This window comes from Podarcis liolepis (genome assembly GCF_965112155.1).
Source record: "Podarcis liolepis genome assembly, chromosome: 5".
Classification (NCBI taxonomy): domain Eukaryota; kingdom Metazoa; phylum Chordata; class Lepidosauria; order Squamata; family Lacertidae; genus Podarcis; species Podarcis liolepis.
Window position 1 is genome coordinate 86,580,234 of NC_139556.1, and position 24,582 is coordinate 86,604,815.

Below are 24,582 nucleotides of genomic sequence, written 5' to 3' on the forward strand. Positions count from 1 at the left end.
TGGGCCAATGCATTGGACCACAATCAAGGTTTGGTTTTGCTCAGTTAGCAGCCCAGTGGAATAGGGAGTAAAATGTAGGTGATTTTTTAAAAAGACCAAACTCACAGACTACCGAGTGTAACTGAAATGAATCACTGGGTTTACTGATACCCAAAGCTTAATAGAATTAAATGATATGAAATAGAATTGCGAATGATCTAGAATTTATAGAGAAGTTACATAGAAAATTGAATTCCTAGGAATCAATGCAAAATAAGATAAAATATGATTAGGCTGAAAGCAATTGGATATGATTTGCATGTGAACTAATAAGTAGCATTGGCAAAGCAATCAATCAAAGTAAATAACATCACTCCTAACTCCCTCCAGTCCATCTAGATGTGAAACAAATTTAAGTTCCCTAGAATATTAGATCAATAAAAATTCATAGCTACCTATCTTAGGGCAGCAGGCCAGGTCTCGTCCTAGTCCTGAGCTTCAGCAAAGCATATGAAGCAAGGCAGATAGCAAGCAGCATGAATGAAAGAAGGAAAAAACACAACCCCCGCAAAAATAAGAATCAGCCCCAGAAAAAAAACCCTGAGTACAGCTTTTCTATCTACCAGCAACAGTTGTTAGACCTTACAGTTGAATTTTTCAGTTTTTAAATTGGTTTTACTTTTCATGTGGACAGACCTACATAAAATGTAGACTTTGAATTACCATTATTTATATGGGAGGGGCGATTGAGCAATCAGGACCCCTCCTGCGCCAGTGATTCCCCACAGAGGGGATGCTGATACACTTCCAGTGCTGGTTGGCAGAAACATGTTATGCTTTCACTTTAGTTCTGGTACCATAGCAGCTTTTTACTACTCTCATCATAATACCAACATCTCCATGAGCCTTACATAATGCAGAAAATATGTGTGTAAAGGTCCAATCTGCTTCAAGACTATCCATCCATCTATCTATCTAGGACAGCCTTTCTCAACCTGTGAGTCCCCAGATGTTGCTGAACTACAACTCCCATCACCCCTAGCTAGCAAGGCCGGAGCTCAGGGATGATGGGAGTTGTAGTCCAACAACATCTAGGGACCCGCAGGTTGAGAACCGCTGATCTAGAGGATATACTGGCAGCAGCTCTCCAGAGGTCTTGACCATCACTTGCTGCCTGATCCATTTAGCAAGAAATGCTGAAGCAAGGCAGATAGCAAACCAGTGACTTTCTGCATACAAAGTGTTATGTACTGAAATTCTCACCCTGGGCCAGCAGGGGGATACTGTAGATAGTTTTCACTCAGGTCCACATATGCAAATAAGGGATTGAAAGTGACATTCAGTGATTGGATAGTTACAGAAAGTGTTACAGTTGCGTTGTAGTGGAGCTCTATATAAGCAGGCTGGCTGAACCCTTCAGTTCAGTTCTGTTCTGGCCTGTGAATAAACAAGAGCTGTTTGAAGAATTGCTGTGTCGTCTGATATGTTCACCCACAACTTAACACAAAGCAAATGTTTTACCACTGAACTAGGGTCCCACCCTCCATTTTCCCACTGTTTCTTCTCTCCTAAGTCCCAACCTTACTCCCCTTGGTCTGCTGACTTGTTTTCCAGGCCTGTAGTCTTCCCTCCTTTCCAAGCCCTTGCCTTGCCTCTCCCTACAGTCTGAGCAGCCACATGCCTTTCTGCCTGCTCCCCACCTCTCTGACACCAGGGCAGCCCAACCAATAACTGCTAAGGCCTTCAACGACACTGCAAAATCACTGAATGCATCACAATAGTTTGTCTTGGCTTCCAGAAGAAAGCAAGAGATTGACTGGAATTCAACTCTGCCCTATCCCTGTCCTCCAGGGCTGGTTTAGCCGGTTTGCTGAATGAAAGAAAAAGTCGAGAGAGATTTGTGCTCATGCTTCTCTGCCCTGTGCTCAGCTCTTTGGCCCAAACTGAACCCATCGGCAGAGAAGGGTGCAGGGGCCGTGTGACCCCCAGCGTGCTTCTGAGCTCACCATAAAGGTATACAGATATAAGCATGAGGATTTGTGAACTGGTGGTGGTGGGTCTTTGTTAAAAGAAGCCCTCCTATTTTGTCTGCTACAACAGGTGTGAGGAATCTCTGACCCTCTGGATGTTGCTGAACTACAACTCCCATCAGCCTCAGTAAGTGTGGCCAATGACCAGGCATGCTGGGAGTTGTAATTCAGCGACATCTGAAGGGACAAAGGTTCCCCTCACCTGTGTTTTCTCTTTTTAAATCCTGACCCAGACATGATTCATCCAGCCTTTAAATCTATCTGCCATTGGAGGAGTGGCATTGTATTTCCTTCAGAAGCCCTGGGCGTGTTATTTCAGTGCAAAAAACCATTATAAACCACTTGGCTTCCTTGAAGGGAACCTCATGTTGTACATGGGCTGTACCGCCCTTCACTGTCCTTGACTTCATTTGCCCCCACTAACTGTTTATTCTGATTGGCTGTGGTGACTCACATGACTTTAATGCTACATCCAACAAGATGGTGTCACAGAGGTTCATAAAATCACATAAGTCATTACAGCATATCAGAGTCAATGTAAGTATGAGTAAATGAGACCAAGGTCAGTAAAGGAAAAGAAAATGATAATGGCACCGTGAGGCAGCAGACAGAGGAATAAAAGAATGCTAAATAGTGTTGAAACAATGTGAATGTTTGGTGCAGTGAATATTTTTTGCTGTAATTGGATTAGCGGCATCAAATATGCTAATCTTGAAGCAAATATCGAAACTGAGAGTATCAGATGCTGACTTGCTGAATCATGTACCATTTCATTTTTCATTTTGCTTTTAATTTGTATACCGCCTTTCTACATTACTATACACAAGGTGTTTCACAAGCTGAAGAAACAACAAAGACATCGCACCTTATAACAAACTGATCCAATACAAAAAAATCATAACAAAAACATAAATTTAAAATACACAACTTATATCAAATGAAGTAATATTCAATAATCCATTAGAATATAATAGTTCACAATACAATTAAATATCAGCAAATAATAGAAATTCACTCTTAACAATTACAATAAATAATTTCTAAATTATAATCAACAAAAACAACAGCATTTTTTTGGGTTATGTTTAAAATTCTACAAGGCAAGCTTAAGCAGTATGTGGACCAAGAACTCCCAGAAGTGCAAGCTGGATTTCGAAGGGGCTGAGGAAACAGAGACCAAATTGCAAATGTGCTGGATTATGGAGAAAGCTCCAGAAAAACATCTACTTCTGCTTCATTGACTATGCAAAAGCCTTTGACTGTGTTGACCACAGCAAACTATGACAAGTTCTTAAAGAAATTGGAGTGCCTGATTATCTCATCTGTCTCCTGCAATTAGTGCCAACAACAAAAAAAAAGCAAGAGAAGGAAAGAAGAACCGAAGGCAGGATGAGAAGCAAAATTAAACCTAGTTTTTTTTTATTAAAAAAAAATCCTAAAGGGAACAGACTTCGGGGTAACTAATGAGATGAATTGTTCTCCAGTTGACACTGGAGACCCACTACTGGAATTTGCTGCCAAGGAGTGTGGTGGAGTCTCCTTCTTTGGAGGTCTTTAAGCAGAGGCTTGACAACCATATGTCAGGAGTGCTCTGATGGTGTTTCCTGCTTGGCAGGGGGTTGGACTCAATGGCCCTTGTGGTCTCTTCCAATTCTATGATTCTATGATTCTACTGGGACACAGCCTGATCTGAGCAGAATGACCACCATACATGGTAATATTGTAGCAATGCATGTTGGGATAAAGGTGGCTCCTGGTGTTAGTCATGTGATCCTGTCAATATCAGTGCATACCATGCCAAACCTGGGCCAATGCATTGGACCACAATCAAGGTTTGGTTTTGCTCAGTTAGCAGCCCAGTGGAATAGGGAGTAAAATGTAGGTGATTTTTTAAAAAGACCAAACTCACAGACTACCGAGTGTAACTGAAATGAATCACTGGGTTTACTGATACCCAAAGCTTAATAGAATTAAATGATATGAAATAGAATTGCGAATGATCTAGAATTTATAGAGAAGTTACATAGAAAATTGAATTCCTAGGAATCAATGCAAAATAAGATAAAATATGATTAGGCTGAAAGCAATTGGATATGATTTGCATGTGAACTAATAAGTAGCATTGGCAAAGCAATCAATCAAAGTAAATAACATCACTCCTAACTCCCTCCAGTCCATCTAGATGTGAAACAAATTTAAGTTCCCTAGAATATTAGATCAATAAAAATTCATAGCTACCTATCTTAGGGCAGCAGGCCAGGTCTCGTCCTAGTCCTGAGCTTCAGCAAAGCATATGAAGCAAGGCAGATAGCAAGCAGCATGAATGAAAGAAGGAAAAAACACAACCCCCGCAAAAATAAGAATCAGCCCCAGAAAAAAAACCCTGAGTACAGCTTTTCTATCTACCAGCAACAGTTGTTAGACCTTACAGTTGAATTTTTCAGTTTTTAAATTGGTTTTACTTTTCATGTGGACAGACCTACATAAAATGTAGACTTTGAATTACCATTATTTATATGGGAGGGGCGATTGAGCAATCAGGACCCCTCCTGCGCCAGTGATTCCCCACAGAGGGGATGCTGATACACTTCCAGTGCTGGTTGGCAGAAACATGTTATGCTTTCACTTTAGTTCTGGTACCATAGCAGCTTTTTACTACTCTCATCATAATACCAACATCTCCATGAGCCTTACATAATGCAGAAAATATGTGTGTAAAGGTCCAATCTGCTTCAAGACTATCCATCCATCTATCTATCTAGGACAGCCTTTCTCAACCTGTGAGTCCCCAGATGTTGCTGAACTACAACTCCCATCACCCCTAGCTAGCAAGGCCGGAGCTCAGGGATGATGGGAGTTGTAGTCCAACAACATCTAGGGACCCGCAGGTTGAGAACCGCTGATCTAGAGGATATACTGGCAGCAGCTCTCCAGAGGTCTTGACCATCACTTGCTGCCTGATCCATTTAGCAAGAAATGCTGAAGCAAGGCAGATAGCAAACCAGTGACTTTCTGCATACAAAGTGTTATGTACTGAAATTCTCACCCTGGGCCAGCAGGGGGATACTGTAGATAGTTTTCACTCAGGTCCACATATGCAAATAAGGGATTGAAAGTGACATTCAGTGATTGGATAGTTACAGAAAGTGTTACAGTTGCGTTGTAGTGGAGCTCTATATAAGCAGGCTGGCTGAACCCTTCAGTTCAGTTCTGTTCTGGCCTGTGAATAAACAAGAGCTGTTTGAAGAATTGCTGTGTCGTCTGATATGTTCACCCACAACTTAACACAAAGCAAATGTTTTACCACTGAACTAGGGTCCCACCCTCCATTTTCCCACTGTTTCTTCTCTCCTAAGTCCCAACCTTACTCCCCTTGGTCTGCTGACTTGTTTTCCAGGCCTGTAGTCTTCCCTCCTTTCCAAGCCCTTGCCTTGCCTCTCCCTACAGTCTGAGCAGCCACATGCCTTTCTGCCTGCTCCCCACCTCTCTGACACCAGGGCAGCCCAACCAATAACTGCTAAGGCCTTCAACGACACTGCAAAATCACTGAATGCATCACAATAGTTTGTCTTGGCTTCCAGAAGAAAGCAAGAGATTGACTGGAATTCAACTCTGCCCTATCCCTGTCCTCCAGGGCTGGTTTAGCCGGTTTGCTGAATGAAAGAAAAAGTCGAGAGAGATTTGTGCTCATGCTTCTCTGCCCTGTGCTCAGCTCTTTGGCCCAAACTGAACCCATCGGCAGAGAAGGGTGCAGGGGCCGTGTGACCCCCAGCGTGCTTCTGAGCTCACCATAAAGGTATACAGATATAAGCATGAGGATTTGTGAACTGGTGGTGGTGGGTCTTTGTTAAAAGAAGCCCTCCTATTTTGTCTGCTACAACAGGTGTGAGGAATCTCTGACCCTCTGGATGTTGCTGAACTACAACTCCCATCAGCCTCAGTAAGTGTGGCCAATGACCAGGCATGCTGGGAGTTGTAATTCAGCGACATCTGAAGGGACAAAGGTTCCCCTCACCTGTGTTTTCTCTTTTTAAATCCTGACCCAGACATGATTCATCCAGCCTTTAAATCTATCTGCCATTGGAGGAGTGGCATTGTATTTCCTTCAGAAGCCCTGGGCGTGTTATTTCAGTGCAAAAAACCATTATAAACCACTTGGCTTCCTTGAAGGGAACCTCATGTTGTACATGGGCTGTACCGCCCTTCACTGTCCTTGACTTCATTTGCCCCCACTAACTGTTTATTCTGATTGGCTGTGGTGACTCACATGACTTTAATGCTACATCCAACAAGATGGTGTCACAGAGGTTCATAAAATCACATAAGTCATTACAGCATATCAGAGTCAATGTAAGTATGAGTAAATGAGACCAAGGTCAGTAAAGGAAAAGAAAATGATAATGGCACCGTGAGGCAGCAGACAGAGGAATAAAAGAATGCTAAATAGTGTTGAAACAATGTGAATGTTTGGTGCAGTGAATATTTTTTGCTGTAATTGGATTAGCGGCATCAAATATGCTAATCTTGAAGCAAATATCGAAACTGAGAGTATCAGATGCTGACTTGCTGAATCATGTACCATTTCATTTTTCATTTTGCTTTTAATTTGTATACCGCCTTTCTACATTACTATACACAAGGTGTTTCACAAGCTGAAGAAACAACAAAGACATCGCACCTTATAACAAACTGATCCAATACAAAAAAATCATAACAAAAACATAAATTTAAAATACACAACTTATATCAAATGAAGTAATATTCAATAATCCATTAGAATATAATAGTTCACAATACAATTAAATATCAGCAAATAATAGAAATTCACTCTTAACAATTACAATAAATAATTTCTAAATTATAATCAACAAAAACAACAGCATTTTTTTGGGTTATGTTTAAAATTCTACAAGGCAAGCTTAAGCAGTATGTGGACCAAGAACTCCCAGAAGTGCAAGCTGGATTTCGAAGGGGCTGAGGAAACAGAGACCAAATTGCAAATGTGCTGGATTATGGAGAAAGCTCCAGAAAAACATCTACTTCTGCTTCATTGACTATGCAAAAGCCTTTGACTGTGTTGACCACAGCAAACTATGACAAGTTCTTAAAGAAATTGGAGTGCCTGATTATCTCATCTGTCTCCTGAGAAATCTCTATGTGGGACAAGAAGCTACAGTTAGAACTGGATATGGAACATCTGATTGGTTCAAAATTGGGAAAGGAGTACGACAAGGCTGTACATTGTCTCCCTGTTTATTTAACTTACATGCAGAATCCATCATGCGAAAGGCTGTGCTGGATGAATCCCAAACAGGAATTAAGATTGCCAGAAGAAATATCAACAACCTCAGATATGCAGATGACACAACCTTGATGGCAGAAAGTGAGGAGGAGTTAAAGAACCTTTTAATGGGGGTGAAAGAGGAGAGCGCAGAATATGGTCTGAAGCTCAACATAAAAAATAAATAAATCATGGCCACTGGACCCATCACCTCCTGACAAATAGAAGGGGAAGAAACGGAGGTAGTGAGAGATTTTACTTTCTTGTGCTCCATGATCACTGCAGATGGTGACAGCAGTCACCAAATTAAAAGACGCCTGCTCCTTGGGGAAAAAGCAATGACAAACCTAGACAGCATCTTAAAAAGCAGAGACATCACCTTGCTGACAAGGGTCCGTATAGTTAAAGCTATGGTATTCCCAGTAGTGATGTATGGAAGTGAGAGCTGGACCATAAAGAAGGCTGAACGCCGAAGAATTGATGCTTTTGAATTATGGTGCTGGAGGAGACTCTTGAGAGTCCCATGGACTGCAAGAAGATCAAACCTCTCCATTCTTATGGAAATCAGCCCTGAGTGCTCACTGGAAGGACAGATCGTGAAGCTGAGGCTCCAGTACTTTGGCCACCTCATGAGAAGAGAAGACTCCCTAGAAAAGACCCTGATATTGAGAAAGATTGAGGGCACAAGGAGAAGGGGGCGACAGAGGACGAGATGGTTGGACAGTGTTCTCGAAGCTACTAACATGAGTTTGACCAAACTGTGGGAGGCAGTGGAAGACAGGAGTGCCTGGTGTGCTCTAGTCCATGGGGTCACGAAGAGTCGGACACGACTAAACAACTAAACAATAACAAGTCCCATGTATCCAGTTGTAGATAGGTAGCCGTGTTGGTCTGCCATAGTCAAAATAAAAAAATTCCTTCCAGTAGCACCTTAAAGACCAACTAAGTTAGTTCTTGGTATGAGCTTTCGTGTGCATGCACACTTCTTCAGATACACATGTCCCATGTAGTCCATTACTACTTTTACATAACTCACTATCATGAAACTAGAGCTGAAGTAAATCAATAGACCTGATTTATTCAGAGGCTCATTTGTTATTTTAAACAAAGTTGGCATCAGGTTCAGTGAACTGATTGTGTACACAGAAAAAATGGTTGTGACTGGAGTATTTACCACACAGTGGCTCCGGTGGTGGACAGGAGACATCCAGGCTGCTCTATTGTAATATATTATACATGGGGCTGCCTTCAGAGATGATTTCTAAACTTCAAATGATGCAAAATGCAGCCCCAGATGTTGGTGGGGACCAGGTGGTTGGAATATTTAACACTCATACTAGTGGCCAGTGCATTCCTGAGCCCTGTTTAAGGGCTTGTGTTAACCTTTAAAGCCCTACACCATTTCGGTCCAGATAATTTTGAACTTATGACCCTGTCTGGACCATAAGATCAGCCTCAGAGGCTCAACTGTAAAATCAATTTAATTGGTGGACACGAGACAGGGCTTTTTCAGTGGTGGCTCCCATAACTGTGGAACTCCCTTCTAATTAAGTTGAACATTGCCCCTTCAAATGGGCCTTCAAATTCCATTTGTTTGGGGCAGTTTTCTCTCAAGTGTGTCTTGGCCCTGGCCTGAAGTTATTTTCTCATGTCTTATGTGGATTTATTTTTTTTAACGATTTCAGCCTTAGCATTGGTTTTAATCCGCTGTTCTAATACAAAGGTGTTATTTTAGGCTTCATGACTGTCCTAGGTGTGCCACTGTGTGAGGACTACACCCTCACAGGCAGCCTAAAAATGCATAAATGAACAAACAAACAAACGGCAAGCCATAAGGCAAAGCATTTCCTGCTTCTATCCAGATTTCAGGGTCCAGTTCCCCTAAATTGTGCACAGGAGGATCAACCGAGCCTCATTTCATGCACTGTGCCCTGACTAAATAAGCAAAAATTCTGACACAATAGAAACTCCTTAAAAAATAATGCTCAGGATATGCTAGACTGCATCAACTCTGCTGGACACCTTTTATGTAGACAAAGGGCCCTCTCATCTGTGGAAGGATCCTTTGTGCTTGGCAACACCATAAAGAAAACGAGCACAGGGCAGCCTTAATGTGCCCAGGCAGGAACATAATTCTATTCTTCCGGATTCATGAACCCGCAACAACACACAGCCATCAGCTCCATGTTCCTTGTCGCTCACACAGTTTAAAACCCACCTTCTACCACCAAATGTGTATTGAAAGAGAGGGAAGAAAATCTATCCTTCTTACAATTCTTCTTAACTCAGAATGTGTGCTTACAACTGCGTGGATAAGGTGAGGGGAAGCATTTCTCCATCACGGTTAAGTGAGCTTGAAAAGGTAGTTCTGGAGCCTTGGCTTTAAAATTTGATTCAGGGACTCATGTTTTGTTGGGCTGTGTACACACCATGCATTTAAAGCTCCTTCTGTCATAGCTCGCAACAGGTAACCCTGCTTACATTGGGGGGTGGGGTGGGGCTGTGGATCTCAATTTTTGCATTTCAGTAACTTTCAATATGATCGTTTTGGCACAGAAATCTTTAAACAGAACTGGCAGCTACATTGTACAGTGGTACCTCGGGTTACAGACGCTTCAGGTTACAGACGTTTCAGGTCACAGACTCCACTAACCCAGAAATAGTACCTCAGGTTAAGAACTTTGCTTCAGGATGAGAACAGAAATCGTGGCGCGGCAGCGCAGCAACAGCGGGAGGCCCCATTAGCTAAAGTGGTACCTCAGGTTAAGAACAGTTTCAGGTTAAGAACGGACCTCCATATAAAATTGACACACACAAACGCCAGCGGTGGAGCAAGCCGATTGGGTGCCTGGGGCCCCAGGGTTGGGGCCAGCTGCCCGCGGGGGCGAGGCCAGCCGGGGCAGGACGCTCTGTGGGGCCTCCGAGGAGTTTGACTGCTTCCTCCCACTCAGCCACCCTATAGCTGAGGGGAGGCGGTGGGTGGGCTGTTTGGGGCAGCGTGGAGCCTGTGGGCGTCCAAGCCACTGCGTCACTCCCAGGAGAGATGCATGGCTCGGGCGCCCCAAAGTAAGTGCCACCTGGCATTTTGTCACCCCCCTCAGTGATGACACCCGGGGAGGCCCACACCCACCGCATCCCCCTTCCTCCACCCCTGACAAACACACCCCACAACACACAGTGTTGCTTCTTTCTGGTGTATTCCAGGTATGGGAGAATTTGATGCTAACGCCCAACGAAGGTCTACCAGACTTGTGTGCTGAGCATGTTGCTTTATGGAAGTGAGTCATGGGCAACTTACAGCTGCCAGAAGCATTGCCTCAGCACCTGCCATCAGCAAGGTTTTGGGCATCACATGGCAGGACAGAGTCCCAAACAAAGATGTGCTCTTCCAGGCCTACATTCCCAGCATATTCACACTCCTGTCTCAGTGATGTCTATGCTGGCCTGGTCATGTCTACAGAATGGAAGATGGCAGGGTCCTCAAGGACGTGCTCTTTGGGGAGCTGGCTTCAGGCACCAGGCCCATTGGCAAACCAAATCTGTGTTACAAAGATGTCTGCAAACATGACATGAAGGCAGGCAACACCAACCACAGGCAGTCAGATCATGCATCCATAGCTGTGAAGGAGCGTCTCCACCCCCATCGTTCTACCCGGACACTGAGGTCCAGCGCCGAGGGCCTTCTGGCGGTTCCCTCACTGCGAGAAGCCAAGTTACAGGGAACCAGGCAGAGGGCCTTCTCGGTAGTGGCACCCACTCTGTGGAACGCCCTCCCACCAGATGTCAAAGAGAACAACAACTACCAGGCTTTTAGAAGACATCTGAAGGCAGCCCTGTTTCGGGAAGCTTTTAATGTTTGATGTATTATAGTATTTTAATATTCTTTTGGAAGCCACCCAGAGTGGCTGGGGAAGCCCAGCCAGAAGGGCGGGGTATAAATAATAAATTATTATTATTATTATTATTATTATTATTATTATTATTATTATTATTATGACCAGAGAAGGAATGATCGCTGGGAGGAGCGGAGACAGAAGAAACATCATGATGTATGTGCAGCATCACAGCCAGATGCCTTCTTTTATCCTAGCTACAACAAAACATGCCTTTCCGACATAGGTCTCTACATCCACAGTAAGCACTGTATGTTAGCATTTCACTCCTCCGTTGCTGGGTGTGTGATTGTTATATTACATGTCTGTGTTTACTTTCTAGGCTTGGAGAGTGTGAGAAAGGAAGCCAGACTTATCTTTCCCGCTGTACTGTACTTTTGTAGTTACTTTCTCCCTCTCTCTTGGAGAAGAAGGAGGAGAGATGCCATGATTGCTTTGTGCTGTATATAGGTAAAGGTAAAGGGACCCCTGACCATTAGGTCCAGTCGTGACCGACTCTGGGGTTGCAGTGCTCATCTCGCTTTACTGGCCTAGGGAGCCGGCATACAGCTTCCGGGTCATGTGGCCAGCATGACTAAGCCGCTTCTGGCGAACCAGAGCAGCGCACAGAAACGCTGCTTACCTTCCCATCGGAGCGGTACTACTATTTATCTACTTGCACTTTGACGTGCTTTCGAACTGCTAGGGTGGCAGGAGCAGGGACCAAGCAAGGGGAGCTCACCCCGTTGCGGGGATTCAAACTGCTGACCTTCTGATCAGCAAGTCCTAGGCTCTGTGGTTTAACCCACAGCGCCACCCGCATCCCTTGTGCTGTATATATTGCTTAATAAATACTTAGAATGCACACACCGATGCTCCAGTTCGTTTCTGCTAAACTCTGCTGAGTGAGCATGCCGGGGCTGAAGATTTATGGACATCCTGAGGTGCGCTTCATAAGGAAGATGCCTGGAGAGGTTTGTCTCATTCCGGGGGCTGCGTGTGCCCCCCAGGTGTGTTCCAACACTGTAACTTTCCAACAGTTTGACTTTGACTTCATCCCAAAGGTGCACTCCTCCTTTGTCTCCCTAGACAGATGGATGCCAATAACTAATCTAATCTTTCTACAGTTGCCCTGGTTAAATCCATAATGAAGCTGGTGCTACAATGCACATAAAGAGTTCATGTCTGCAAATATTTCCTGACTTAACAACCGTTGGGGCGGGAGACCTTTGCACATGCAGATATTTTCCATGCTGTCCTCTGTACTGAAATGAACAGAGAAGCTTGCTTCTTCAAGATCTCCGTGTATATATAGGAGTGTACATGGAATTCTAGGGCAATGTCTTGCATTTGGCGGCATAGCAACCATACGTATCCATCATTAAACCACTTACAAGCCTGTGATTATTTTGTGGTGGTTGCATTTTGACAGTTCTTCCAAGTCTGTAAATTCCACAGTATAAACAGTCATTGGAAAATCTCTGAAGCAGGGAAAATTATTCGCATCCTGATTTGAAAATGAACATTAGAAAGCTGCAAACGGCAATAAAAACAGGGTTGACAAACAGGGCAAGATTCTCATTGACTCCAGCAAATAAATGTCTATCTCAATGTATAAAATGAATGCTTGTGAGACCAGGAGTCATACAGTGACAGAAATGAGTAAGTGATCGTTTAGTTCAAATGTGTTGTGCTTGTGTTTCTCCAGATGTTTTTTCCCCTTCTCACCAACATTTATCATCAAGACAGTCTTGCTGAGTCATATCAAACCTTTGCAGAAGCTGGATCAATGTATGTTATGCCTTTGTTAGAGCCCTGATAGCAAGATCAAGGAAGTAATCCATTCCCGCCATGATTAAATGCGTAATCTTACAACAAGACTGCCACTGGAGCTTGAGGAAGCAAGTATTGCAATTCAACCATAACTTTGGGGAGGAGGGCAGGATCCAGCTAACTAAACCGTGGAGTAAAGGTAAAGGGACCCCTGACCATTAGGTCCAGTTGTAGCTGACTCTGGGGTTGTGGCGGTCATCTCGCTTTATTGGCCGAGGGAGCCGGCGTACAGCTTCCGGGTCATGTGGCCAGCATGACTAAGCCGCTTCTGGCGAACCAGAGCAGCGCACGGAAACGCCGTTTACCTTCCCGCCAGAGTGGTACCTATTTATCTACTTGCACTTTGACGTGCTTTCGAACTGCTAGGTTGGCAGGAGCAGGGACCGAGCAACGGGAGCTCACCCCGTCGCGGGGATTCGAACTGCCAACCTCCTGATTGGCAAGTCCTAGGCTCTGTGGTTTAACCCAAAGCACCACCCGCCTCCCTTAAACCGTGGAGTATGACCCTCCTAAAAAACCCTCACCATCCCAGTTTAAATAAAATATGTTCTGTGCTGCTTGGGGGCAATAATTCAGTTGCAAAGCACATGCAGAAGGTCCCAGGTTCACTCCCTAGCATCTCCATCTGGAAGGATCAGCTAGCAGGGGATGCTCAAAACCTCTGCCTGAATGAAGGCTGGTGTGGGTGCCACTAAGAAGTGCTTAATCCAGCAGCAGCCATATTTCCTTGGGGTAACCTGTCAAGGTCCACATGCTGGTTGAGGGTGGAGGTTGTTGGTGCAATGTGAACAATGGGTTCAATATCAAAGTGCTTGGTGTCATGTCTTGAGTTAGCACATCGCCCCCCCACACACACACACTGCAGGTCTGGATCTTCAGAGGTAAGAGAGCAGGTGCACTGGGTTACCACAGAAACAGAGCAAGGTCAAATGTATGTGTGGCAATCACACAGGGTCCCCGGACGTTTGACGGTCTATTGATCCCTGTGCCACCACTATGATCACTTCCCCGCTACCACCAACCCGTTTCTCTCAGGTACACACTGAGTCCAGACAGTTGTTAACATTAAAACAAATAATCAAGTTTATTTTATAAGCATGAACAAGTTTATGGTTTCAGTTAATTTTTCTTGTCAGTTTCTTATCCTTGGTTTCTGTACCGGCCTATACCTTCCTAATAACTGCTAACTGATTATCCCAACTGTCTATCTGACTCCTCCTATCAGTTTCTCTCACTCTCTCACATCAAAACTCGACCAACCCACAGACTTATCCTCCCTCTTCCTTCTCCAACTCCCAACTGACTTCCAAACAACTCCAACTCTCACTCTAATTCCTCCCCTTGGGTTCCCACTGGCCAATCACTTCACACTCATTTAACCCTTTCCTTAGGACCCACCTAGGAGGGCAAACGCCACAGTATGACTTACTGAATCATTCACCTCACTCATTAGTACAGGAATGCAGAGATGGGTATAATAGTCTCTAGGGCAGAGCTTCCCAAACTTTTCATGATGGTGACACACTTTTTAGACGTGCCTCATTTGGCAACACAATCATTCAGTTTTACTAGCAAACCCTTATAAGAGTGTTTGTATGATACACCTACACACTGCAGCTGACACACTAACATGTTGTGACACACCGTTTGGAAAGCTCTGCTCTAGGGCACTGCTTTCATTATATCTGTTAGGTTGAATACTGTTGCATTTTTGTGTCCTGTCCTGTTTGCTGTCAGGGTCTGACTCTGAATCTGTGAGAGTGAGAGGAAGAGGCTGTGGGTTTTACGCAGCAGGTTAAAAAACGGATGGCTGAGTCCAGTCAAAGGTGACTATAGGGAGTGGCGCTCATCTCGCTTTCAGGCTGAGAGAGCTGGCGTTTGTCCACAGACAACTTTCCAGGTCATGTGGCCAGCATGACTAAACTGTTTCTGGAACAGAACACCATGCTGGAAACCAGAGTGCACAGAAGAAGAAGAAGAAGAAGAGTTTGGATTTGATATCCCGCCTTTCACTCCCTTTAAGGAGTCTCAAAGCGGCTCACATTCTCCTTTCCCTTCCTCCCCCACAACAAACACTCTGTGAGGTGAGTGGGGCTGAGAGAATTCAGAGAAGTGTGACTGGCCCAAGGTCACCCAGCAGCTGCATGTGGAGGAGCGGAGACGAGAACCCGGTTCCCCAGATTGCAAGACTACCGCTCTTAACCACTACACCACACTGGCTCTCACAGGAACACTGTTTACCTTCCCACCACAGTGGTATCTATTTATCTACTTGCACTGCCATGCTTTCAAACTGCTAGGTTGGCAGGAGCTGGGACAGAACAACGGGAGCTCACCCCATCACAGGGATTCGAACCGCAGAGCCAGCATGGTGAAAGCGTTAGTAGATCTCTCTGCACATATGTATCATAACTACAGAGACCAGAAGAACTGTATCTAATAGACAGAAGTGTTTAGCTTTGTCTTGTATCTGGACCCAATAAACACTTTGTTACTTTGAACTGTGTGAGAAAGGAGTTTTTCCCTTAACCAGGGACTGTTTCAACGTTACATTTTGTTCTTATGTTAGGTTGTATGCACAGTGCCCTGTGCTCTCTTTGAAGGAAGGGCAGGGTCAAAAAAAAAAGGATAACAAACAAATATATCAAAACTCTGCATTCAAAGGCCACTGAAAAGGCGAAGGAGGGTTGCCTTTTTCCCCAGCCTGGGGACTTCTCAGGAGTGATGAGAGTGAGGGAGAAAGCCCTCTCTACATAAGTAATTCAGGGCTGTGACAAAAGCAATCTGTCCCTTCTTTGGCAGCCTGCTGGATGGGGAGGAAGCGAGAGAAGGGAGGAGTGACAGAAAGAGGGGGAAGGGAGGCGAGAGGAGAGAGAGACTGCATCTTTTTGGATTTGGCTCTGTCCACCACTCACATTTGAAAAGAGGGTGGTCTTCTCATGAGTAGCCCTGGACTCCATTCACCTCCGGATCTGGCCCTGCCCATTGCCAGCGTGCAGCCCCCACCCCCCACATTATCCCCTTGGCAGAAAAAAGAGAAGTGCTAGTGATCCTAAAAGACAAAGCCCTCTCCCCTCCCTGCCTCAGAGATAGCAGAGGCCTATGCAGGACTGCAATGGAGAATCACACCCACTGCCTTAAAATAGGTTGATGGAAAACCAAAGGGAAAGTAATCGATGCTCATAGCCTTAAGAGGTATAGACCACCAGATGTCACTGTGCCCTAAGAAGCAAAATTACTTTTTTACAAACCATAGTTCAAAGGGGTTTTCAGCCCTTTGTAAATTGCGGTGAACAAAAGGGACACCTTCTGCGCCTCAATTTGCACAGTGCTTCGGGCTGGAAATTTTTCAGTGCAGTAAGAGTTTGGCATGCTCTTTCTCCTTCTGTGTCCCTTTAAAAGCAGGGGTGGGGAATGCCAGCCCTGGAGGCCAAATGTGGTCCTTCCTGTGGCCACACCTGGCTTTGCTCTATGCCAGTGGTGTCCAAACTTTTTTCAAAGAGGGCCAGATTTGATGAAGAGAAGGGCCGTGGGGGCCAACCAAAGTTGTTGACCTTTTTTTAGGATTGAAGTTAGGGTTGGAGTTTTTAAAGGATTTTACCCCCAGGAAATAAACTGCCACAGGGGTCGGATTAAACCAACTGGGCCAGATTAGGTCCCCAAAACAGACTTAGGACATGCCTGCTCTATGCCCTCTTCGAATGCCTTTGTGTGACTAGAATATGTACTTGGACTGTGACAGTTTTTCTTTCTTGCTTGCTGTGGATGGATCAGAGAACTGTGCACAAGTAAAAACTTCTGGCTTTTGTCTGGATGGAGCTTAGCCTACTATGCAAAGAATCACATCTGTTGCTCCTCCCATGTGGTCCTCAGGTTGAAAAAGATTCCCCCCACCCCCTGCTTTAGAGCACTGAGGAATTGTGCTGTGCTGTGTCTGGCCACATTCACAACATAATTTTAAAACACCAGGTTACCACTTTAATCAGTCGTGGCTTCTCCCAAAGAATTCTGGGAGCTGTAGTTTGTTAAAGGTGCTGAGAATCGTTAGAAGACCCCCATTTTCTCCACACAGCCACAATTCCCAGAGTTCCCTGCAGATGGGAATGGACTCTAGGAGTGGTAGCCCCGTGAGGGGAATAGGGGTCTGCTAACAACTCTCAGCATACCCAAACAGCAGAAATGTGCAGAATACTTTATGCAGATAAATAAGAAAAAGAATGTATTATTTATATTCTGTCCCTCTGACTGGGCTGCCCCAGCCAGTCTGGGCAGCCTCCAACAAATTAAAAACATTAAGCACAGTAAAACACTAAAAAAACCTTCCCTATTCATGAGAAATAAGACAAACCGTACAAACTGTTGTAAGAATGTATTAGAATAAATATAAAGAATAAGCTAATAATGACAGGTACATTCAGTATCAGAATGAGAGTACACACCGGGAAATGATAGGAAGCCCAATTATATTCTTTTAATTTATGTTAGTAAATAGACAAGAAAATAAGAGGTAGTAAAAATATACGTAAATTAAGCTTAATTTCTGTAAATATATAGAAAATCACTTGTATATGCTTTTTGTTTATACGGTTTATATTTTTGTTTATTTAAGAAAATGTACACTATATTTGTTATATAAGATTGTCAATAAAGCATCTAAAAATTCAAGAAACAAAAACAAAAACTTCCCTATTCAGGGCTACCTTCAGAAGTCTTCTAAAAGTCAGATAGTTGTTTATTTCCTTAACATCTGACGGGAGCGTGTTCCACAGTGCGGGCGCCACTACCAAGAAGGCCCTCTGCCTGGTTCCCTGTAACCTCACTTCTCGCAGTGAAGGAACTGCCAGAACCATGTATAACGCATACAGGTTACAGAAACTCCTCTTTTGTTCATGAAGTATCTGGAGCAGAACACTGCTATGTTTTATTTTGAACATCGAATGCGTTCAGTCTGTTGGCGACGTGTGAGATTGTTGTCTCTTTAAATATTGCTTCAGTTGGGGAGATGACAAATAATTGAGGGGCAAGGGGAATGTTGCTGCCTCAGCATCAGCCCACATTTCGACCAGGAAAACAACACACTCAGATATTCCATTGGCTTCTGCTCTTGTAGCCCAAGGGAAGCTGACTGGCGTCTTACAACTTTGTCTTTCAAAGACGCTGACTGCAGCTTCCCCCAGGGCCTTCCTCGCAAGTTAGAGCAACAGTGATGGACACAAGCTAATGGAAGAGTCTAGACTACAGAACGAGCACAATCCCAAAGTGAGGTCATTAAATACGTGGAGCAATGAACATGGGCATACTTAGTGCATCGGCAGATGAGTACAATGCCCAGTGCACAAATGGATTCTCCCTTTCAATTCAGTGCTAGAAACTCTCAGTCTTGTTCCAAAGTGACCTTGAGAAACTTTAGACTCACAGAGCCACTCAGAAACAGTGCAATTGTATTATTCACAATGAAGCATGTAATATATATGTAAATGGTTTATATATAATAGACCGGCATTGCTTTGCTCTCCTTGGGGGAAAGGGGTGTGAATATTACGCTGCCCTTCCTTTGAAGCAAAGTGCACTGAGACTTACTTATTTTATTTTTATTGCTTTTATTGAATGTGCTGAAAGTGACCCAAAAGGTGTTTACATAAAAAGAAACAAAACTTTTCATTACAAATCACGGAACACAATTACGATAACAGTGAAACAGCAGCGGCACTATCAGTAATAAGACCACAACATTAGTATTGTACTATGAAAATAAGCAGTCTGGAGGCTTGAAAAAGTCTTACCATCGAAACCAAGAAGTAGAAAAAAACCCCAAATAATTTGCCATGGAGCAGTGTACTCCAAGCAAATACGTGGCCATTCATGACTTCAAAAAGAGGGTATGTGACTTGGGGGGGGGGGGAATCAGGAGAAAGAGACTAATTTGAAATAAGACATGACTAATTTCCAGGAGAAAGTGTTACAATTAAAATGCATCTTTAAACATGCTTTCAGTAAACTGGCAATGCTAATAAGCAGAACTTGTGTACTTGGCCATCAAATATGTTAATGTTTATTAGAGATATTTATGCTTCTGATGTGTTCAAAAATAATGCTTTTTGAAAATGTGTATCGAACCTCTTCATTGTATTCTATCCATTTAAAAGGAAGCTGTGCTTTTAACCCAATTGGATTGAAAACCTTAGTTGTGAGCAGTGCTGAATATATCAACTTTGATAAGAAATAGTTCAAGCCTTAGTTACTGCATAGCAACCAGTGTGTGAATGGGTTTTGCATTGGGGGTGAGGGAGGTTGCATGGCAAGTTCCCGACCGACCGCCCCCTGGTAGAATAAAGACACATGACACAAATATTTAAGGTTAATGGGCTAAAAAAAGGCCACAGGTGGTTATTGGTTACAGGTGATGAGTGGTATATCTGACTCCAGCCCGTCTGCAAAGAGTTCAGGAAGGAGTTAACCACCAGTAGGGGGAGTCCTGCTGATGCACATCAACTATGAACTCCCCCAGGGGTCACTGATAGGGGTTGTGCCTTAGGCCCTAACCTTCAGAGGCTTCAGACAGGGCCACGGCCCCCGGAATCCTTTAACAGAATACCCTTCACTATGTGGGACAGGTGATGGCACTACCTCCACTCTTCTCTTCTCCAGAAACATTCCAACACCTAACCACCAAACCTTAAAAGTTGTGACAATTTGCTATGAGGTAGACGAAAACCAAGTGGCTGGTGCCAATTTGCCAAGTGGAAAAATTCCTACCAGGCCCCTCAGCGGCGACCAACTGGAGTCCATAGCAATGCCAAAAGAAATGAAAACCTTAAAGGGCGGGAGGGTGGGAAAACCGGAGCAGCTGGAAGCAGGAAAGAGAGAGATCTCCCAGATGTCCTGCCTTTTTTGGGCTGGGTACACACCCCAGACCAACCGGATTGGTCGGCCTGGCCAGTGACGCAGCCGGGAATCCCCCAGTCGCGCAGGGCTGGCTACCCACCCCCTGCGCACGTGGGAGGGTCGTGAGAGCCCGCAACACCACCTCCTCCTTAAGGAGGAAGTGGCCTTGCATGGCAAGGTCCTGATCGCCCCCCCCCCTTGGTAGAATAAAGACACATGACTCAAATATTTAAGGTTACTGGGCTAAAAAAGGCCACAACTTTATTGGTTACAGTATTGGCTTAGGCTATGGCTACCAGATTTTTTTCAATGAATCCGGGCACACTTTTTTTGAAGCTGAGTAGCAACAGGGAGTCAGTAGTGGGGATGGTGAGGCAAAAGACCCTATGCCCAAGCACATGTGCATATTGTATAAACATGCAAAGCCCTTCTTTTGCACCCTGTGAAACATAAATGTGCAGAGTTTAAAAAAAAATGGGCAACGCCAGCCCACCCGCCTGCAACTCCCAAGCCTCCCCCGATCAATCAAAACAAAGGGGGAAGGGGGCAGGAGATCTGTACCACTGAATGACCCCCGTACCCCTTTTGCAGTGGTGGTGGCAGCGGCAATTAGCAGCCCGGAGCCAGCCTGGTAGCGCAGTTGGCTCTGGTTGACTTCAGGAGCTGCTCACTGCTGTGGCATCCGCCATTCCGGAGAGGAAAAATGGCGGGCGTCACAGCAGCGAGCAGCTCCTGAAGTCAGCCAGAGCCAACTGCACCAGCAGGCTGGTTCTGGGCTACTGAGGCTGCCGCTGCCAAGTTTCCCGGGGACAGATTTGCAATTCTGGGGACAGAATTTGTCTGGGGACAGATTTGCAAATCCAGGGACTGTCCCCAGAAACCCGGGACGTCTGGTAACCCTAGCTTAGGCATTGGATCTAACTGACTATATCCAGCCTGTCTGCAAGGAGTCCGGGAAGGGTTAACCACCTGTAGGGGAAGTCCTGCTGATGCACATCAACTAGGAGCTCCCCTGGGGGTCACCAATAGGGGTCGTGCCTTAGGCCCTAGCCTTCCTAGTGGCATCATTCCCCACAATACAGATGTTGGTTTTCCTCTCCTCTTGTGGCTGCTCAGGCATTTAGCTCAGTTCAGGCCTAGGGATGAGGAAATCAAAATCTGATAGAGCATTTGCATGCATGCCGATTTGTGGACACCTCTTGACTGACATCACTCACCTTCCTCTATCGGGCTATACCTGTGGTGAAATCCCCACTCAGGCATAAGGCTCACTACATGACTGCTTCAGTCAGTACCTCTCAGTGTAACCTACTCAGAGTTGTTGTTAGGAAAGAATTGTGGAGCAGAGAAACGTAAGACAAAATAACAATGCAATAGATGCATTCCTCGAGCGGCTTTGCAACTGCATTTATTAAATCTATTTTTGCAAGGTGAAAAAATGAACATACAGGCAAATCTGTGCCCATGTGATTGGGTGCTAAGCTAGCATGCTATTTTGTTGTTGTTTTTTCAAAAGTCAAAAAACCCTGTAGTTAAGTATTTGTTTTGCAAAACACAGTTCATTTGATCAATAAATGTAATTCAGTTAACGGAGCCGTCCAACACATAAGTAGATAATGAGCTAATAAGCTATTAACATGGCCTAGAGAAAAACATGCAAAAGGTTAACATTTTCCATTGACTTTTTAAAATATATAATCACAGCAAACCCATCATATCAAGGCGCCCACTCAGCCTTAATCAAGTCAAGGGTCCCACTCAGTCCTGATTATAAATTTTGTGGGTGTCGAATTTATTTATTTATTTTACACTAATACAGACCCTGTGACCCTTCAGACACTGCTGGACTCCAACTCCCATCAGCCCCAGAGAGCATAGTCAATGGCTGATGGGAAATGGCCGTAGATTCCCTGCTCCTGGACTCCATGTATTCTATAACTAACCAAAGCAGCTTCATTGCGGCATATTTATACCAGAGCTATTGCATGTCTGAAGGCAGAGGGCCTTCTCGGTAGTAGCGCCTGCCCTGTGGAATGCCCTCCCATCAGATGTCAAGGAAATAAACAACTATCTGACTTTTAGAAGACATCTGAAGGCAGCTCTGTTTAGGGAAGTTTTAAATGTTTGATGTTTTATCGTGTTTATAATATTCTGTTGGCAGCCAGCCAGGGTGGCTGGGGAGGCCCGGACAAATGGGCAGAGTACATTTAATAAATTATTATTATTATTATTATTATTATTATTATTATTATTATTATTATTATTATTACTACTACTACTACTACTACTACTACTACTATTTCTGTTCCTCCACATTGTAGGGATTGTAGAGTAAATGGAAGAGCTAGCAGGTAGGCCAATTGTCATAGAATCATAGAATGTAGAGTTGAAAGCAACCCTGTGGATCATCTAGTCTAACTCCCCACAGTGCAGGAATATGCAACCGTCTCATATGGGGATTGAACCTACTACCTTGGTGTTATCAGCACCTTGTTCTAACCCAGTGTTTCCCAATCGAAGGCCATATAGCCCCCTGGGAGACCCTAGGATATTCCAAGGAGGCCACAGGTGAAAATTGCGAAAGTGGAGGGCCATAGCACGAGGCTAGAGGGCCACAGAGGGAAGTGAGAAATGAAGAAGAAAAAAATCATATATATTTTTAATTATGAAAAATGACCTGATTGGCTGGTTATCTGCTTGGCCAAACACAAGCGGGTAAGGGGGCTGCCCACCAGGGCCCAGTGCTCCTTTTTGCCATGTGTGTTTTCTTGGAGCAAACCAGGCCTGAGCTACCCAGGCAGACCACACACTCTGCCACAATACACTTTGGAGAACAGGGACTTCGGTCTTGATCCTCCATACTCTAATTCGACATTCCCCAAGCTGATACCCTCCAGTTATTTTGAACCACAACTCCAATCAGCTCCAGCCAGCCAGGGAGGATGGGAGTTGTAGTTCAAAACTTCTGGAAGGCACCAAGCTGGGTTGGCTGCTCTAATCCGTTCTCAAAATGGCCCCCTGGCAAAACCTAACTGCTACTCTGCCATTCCTCTTTAATCAGGTAATAAAAAATGCTAGTATCTGGAAATAATTGAGAACGTGGCAGATTTATCCCATTGATGAATCATGTATAACCTCGTGTGTGTTGTCAGCCTCTAGAAAACTCCCGAAGAAATAAAGGGTTCTTTGCTATTGGCTGGAACCACACAGGAAATCCTTCGATGCACTTAAGAGATTGGTAACAGTACCTCCTTCAGGTGGACGAGCATCGCGAGTCGAGCAGGCTGTCTCCTTAGCGACACTGAATCCAAAGAGTTCCAGCCAAGACCCCAAAGGGGTTTTTGTGTTTCTGTCAAAGGGATGCCGTGTTGCAAAGCCAGGAAGAGGAAAGATGGGGGGAGATGCTTTTTCGGAAGGCAAATAGCTTCATGGGAGCCTTGAAAGCTTCACGCAGCCGCGCAACATGTCTGAAAGGTAGGCAGCTGAAAGTAGGCGAGTAACTTTAGTCTTTGCACTATTGACTTGACACACTTAGAAAAACCGAGCTAGGGTTACAGGATTGAGTATCTCCTTTTTTGTATATTAACGCACAGTTAGCAGTCACTGAATGGCTGAGGCTGGTTCTGCGTGCTGGGAAAGCAAAGGAGAAATATGTCACTTATTCATTACTGAAGACAAATAGCATCCTCGAAGAAATGGATTATTTATGAAAAGCAGGTACAAACAGCCTCTCAAATGCGATATTAAATGTACAGTCGTTAACATTATTGACGACTAGCCTGGTGTCCGCGTTTTGCATCCGCCGGCAATGGCTAATTGTATGCGATATGGCTAATTATGCTAATTGGGCCTGAATTGCAAGTCAGAGACATTTTCTGTGCAGCAAAGAAATGAATGCCGCAATGTTAGGATAATCCTTCACTGTGTGGCCACACGTTGGAAAGGTATGTGCGTTGGTAAAATTGCTCTCAAATGGTTCTGTTATAATAGTTGGAGCCTCTAATGAAGCCCCAAAAGATATATTGCTGTGTCTAATGGCTCAAATGTCGGTGGTGGTGGTGGCGAGACCTGGAATGTGCACCTCTAAAGTATGCCAAGCTACAGCTGGGTTGTTAAGCTAGCAGGAGAGAGATGGCTGCGATCACCAGAACAGCAGGGTCAGAACAAAATAAGAATAAAAAAAGAAAAATAGCAGTCACTGTGGAGTGTTGAAAGGACTTTGGTGTAATGTAGGCCTTCATAGACGAGGGTCCACAGCTATTTATTTCCATCCCATCTCACATAATGGTCAAATGACCAGAAAATAACACGCAGGTTTCTTTAGTTGTTCTGCTTTCAGGTACTTGCCAGAACATAAATAAGGAAGGCTTGCTGTTGTTTTTCCTCCCTAACCTGCTTGACTTTTAAAGCGGTATATTTTGGGTGAACTGCACTGGCCACACAACCAAACTCTGGGCTCGCTAGCCCCCAAACCTACCTAAAAGAATTGGGCTCCACCTAGGGAGGCCAGGCGCTAAAGTACAGCCCTGTATTGGAAGGGTGGTTCTGTGTTTCGTCCTCTGCTGTTTTCGCAGAAACTCACTAAAACCTGAGTGAATGCTATAGCAGACTTTATTCTTCATGAGGCCTGGGAGCCAGGCCACACCACTGGGTTAGCTCTCCAGGAGCTGGTCTTCTGGTCAAAGTTGCTTCTCTTGAAGGG

The 24,582-nt window shown here is 44.5% G+C and overlaps 1 protein-coding gene and 1 long non-coding RNA gene across 4 annotated transcripts in view; one reads left to right on the forward strand and one right to left on the reverse strand.

Moving 5' to 3' along the window:
• The window catches only part of LOC310707521, a 140,840-nt gene that overhangs the window by 2,557 nt on the left and 113,701 nt on the right, over positions 1-24,582 (reverse strand). The window lies entirely within an intron of this gene.
• Positions 23,128-24,582, forward strand: part of LOC310707394 (acidic leucine-rich nuclear phosphoprotein 32 family member B-like) — a 29,039-nt gene continuing 27,584 nt past the window's right edge. For 2 of the 3 annotated variants that reach the window (XM_083504562.1, XM_083504561.1), the window contains exon 1: positions 23,128-23,354. In XM_083504562.1, coding sequence (XP_083360688.1) covers positions 23,344-23,354 — 11 coding nt within the window. In that variant the 5' untranslated portion in view covers positions 23,128-23,343. Of the gene's footprint in view, positions 23,355-23,477; positions 23,598-24,582 lie in introns of those variants that run through there. The other variant, XM_083504563.1, reaches the window with a different exon arrangement.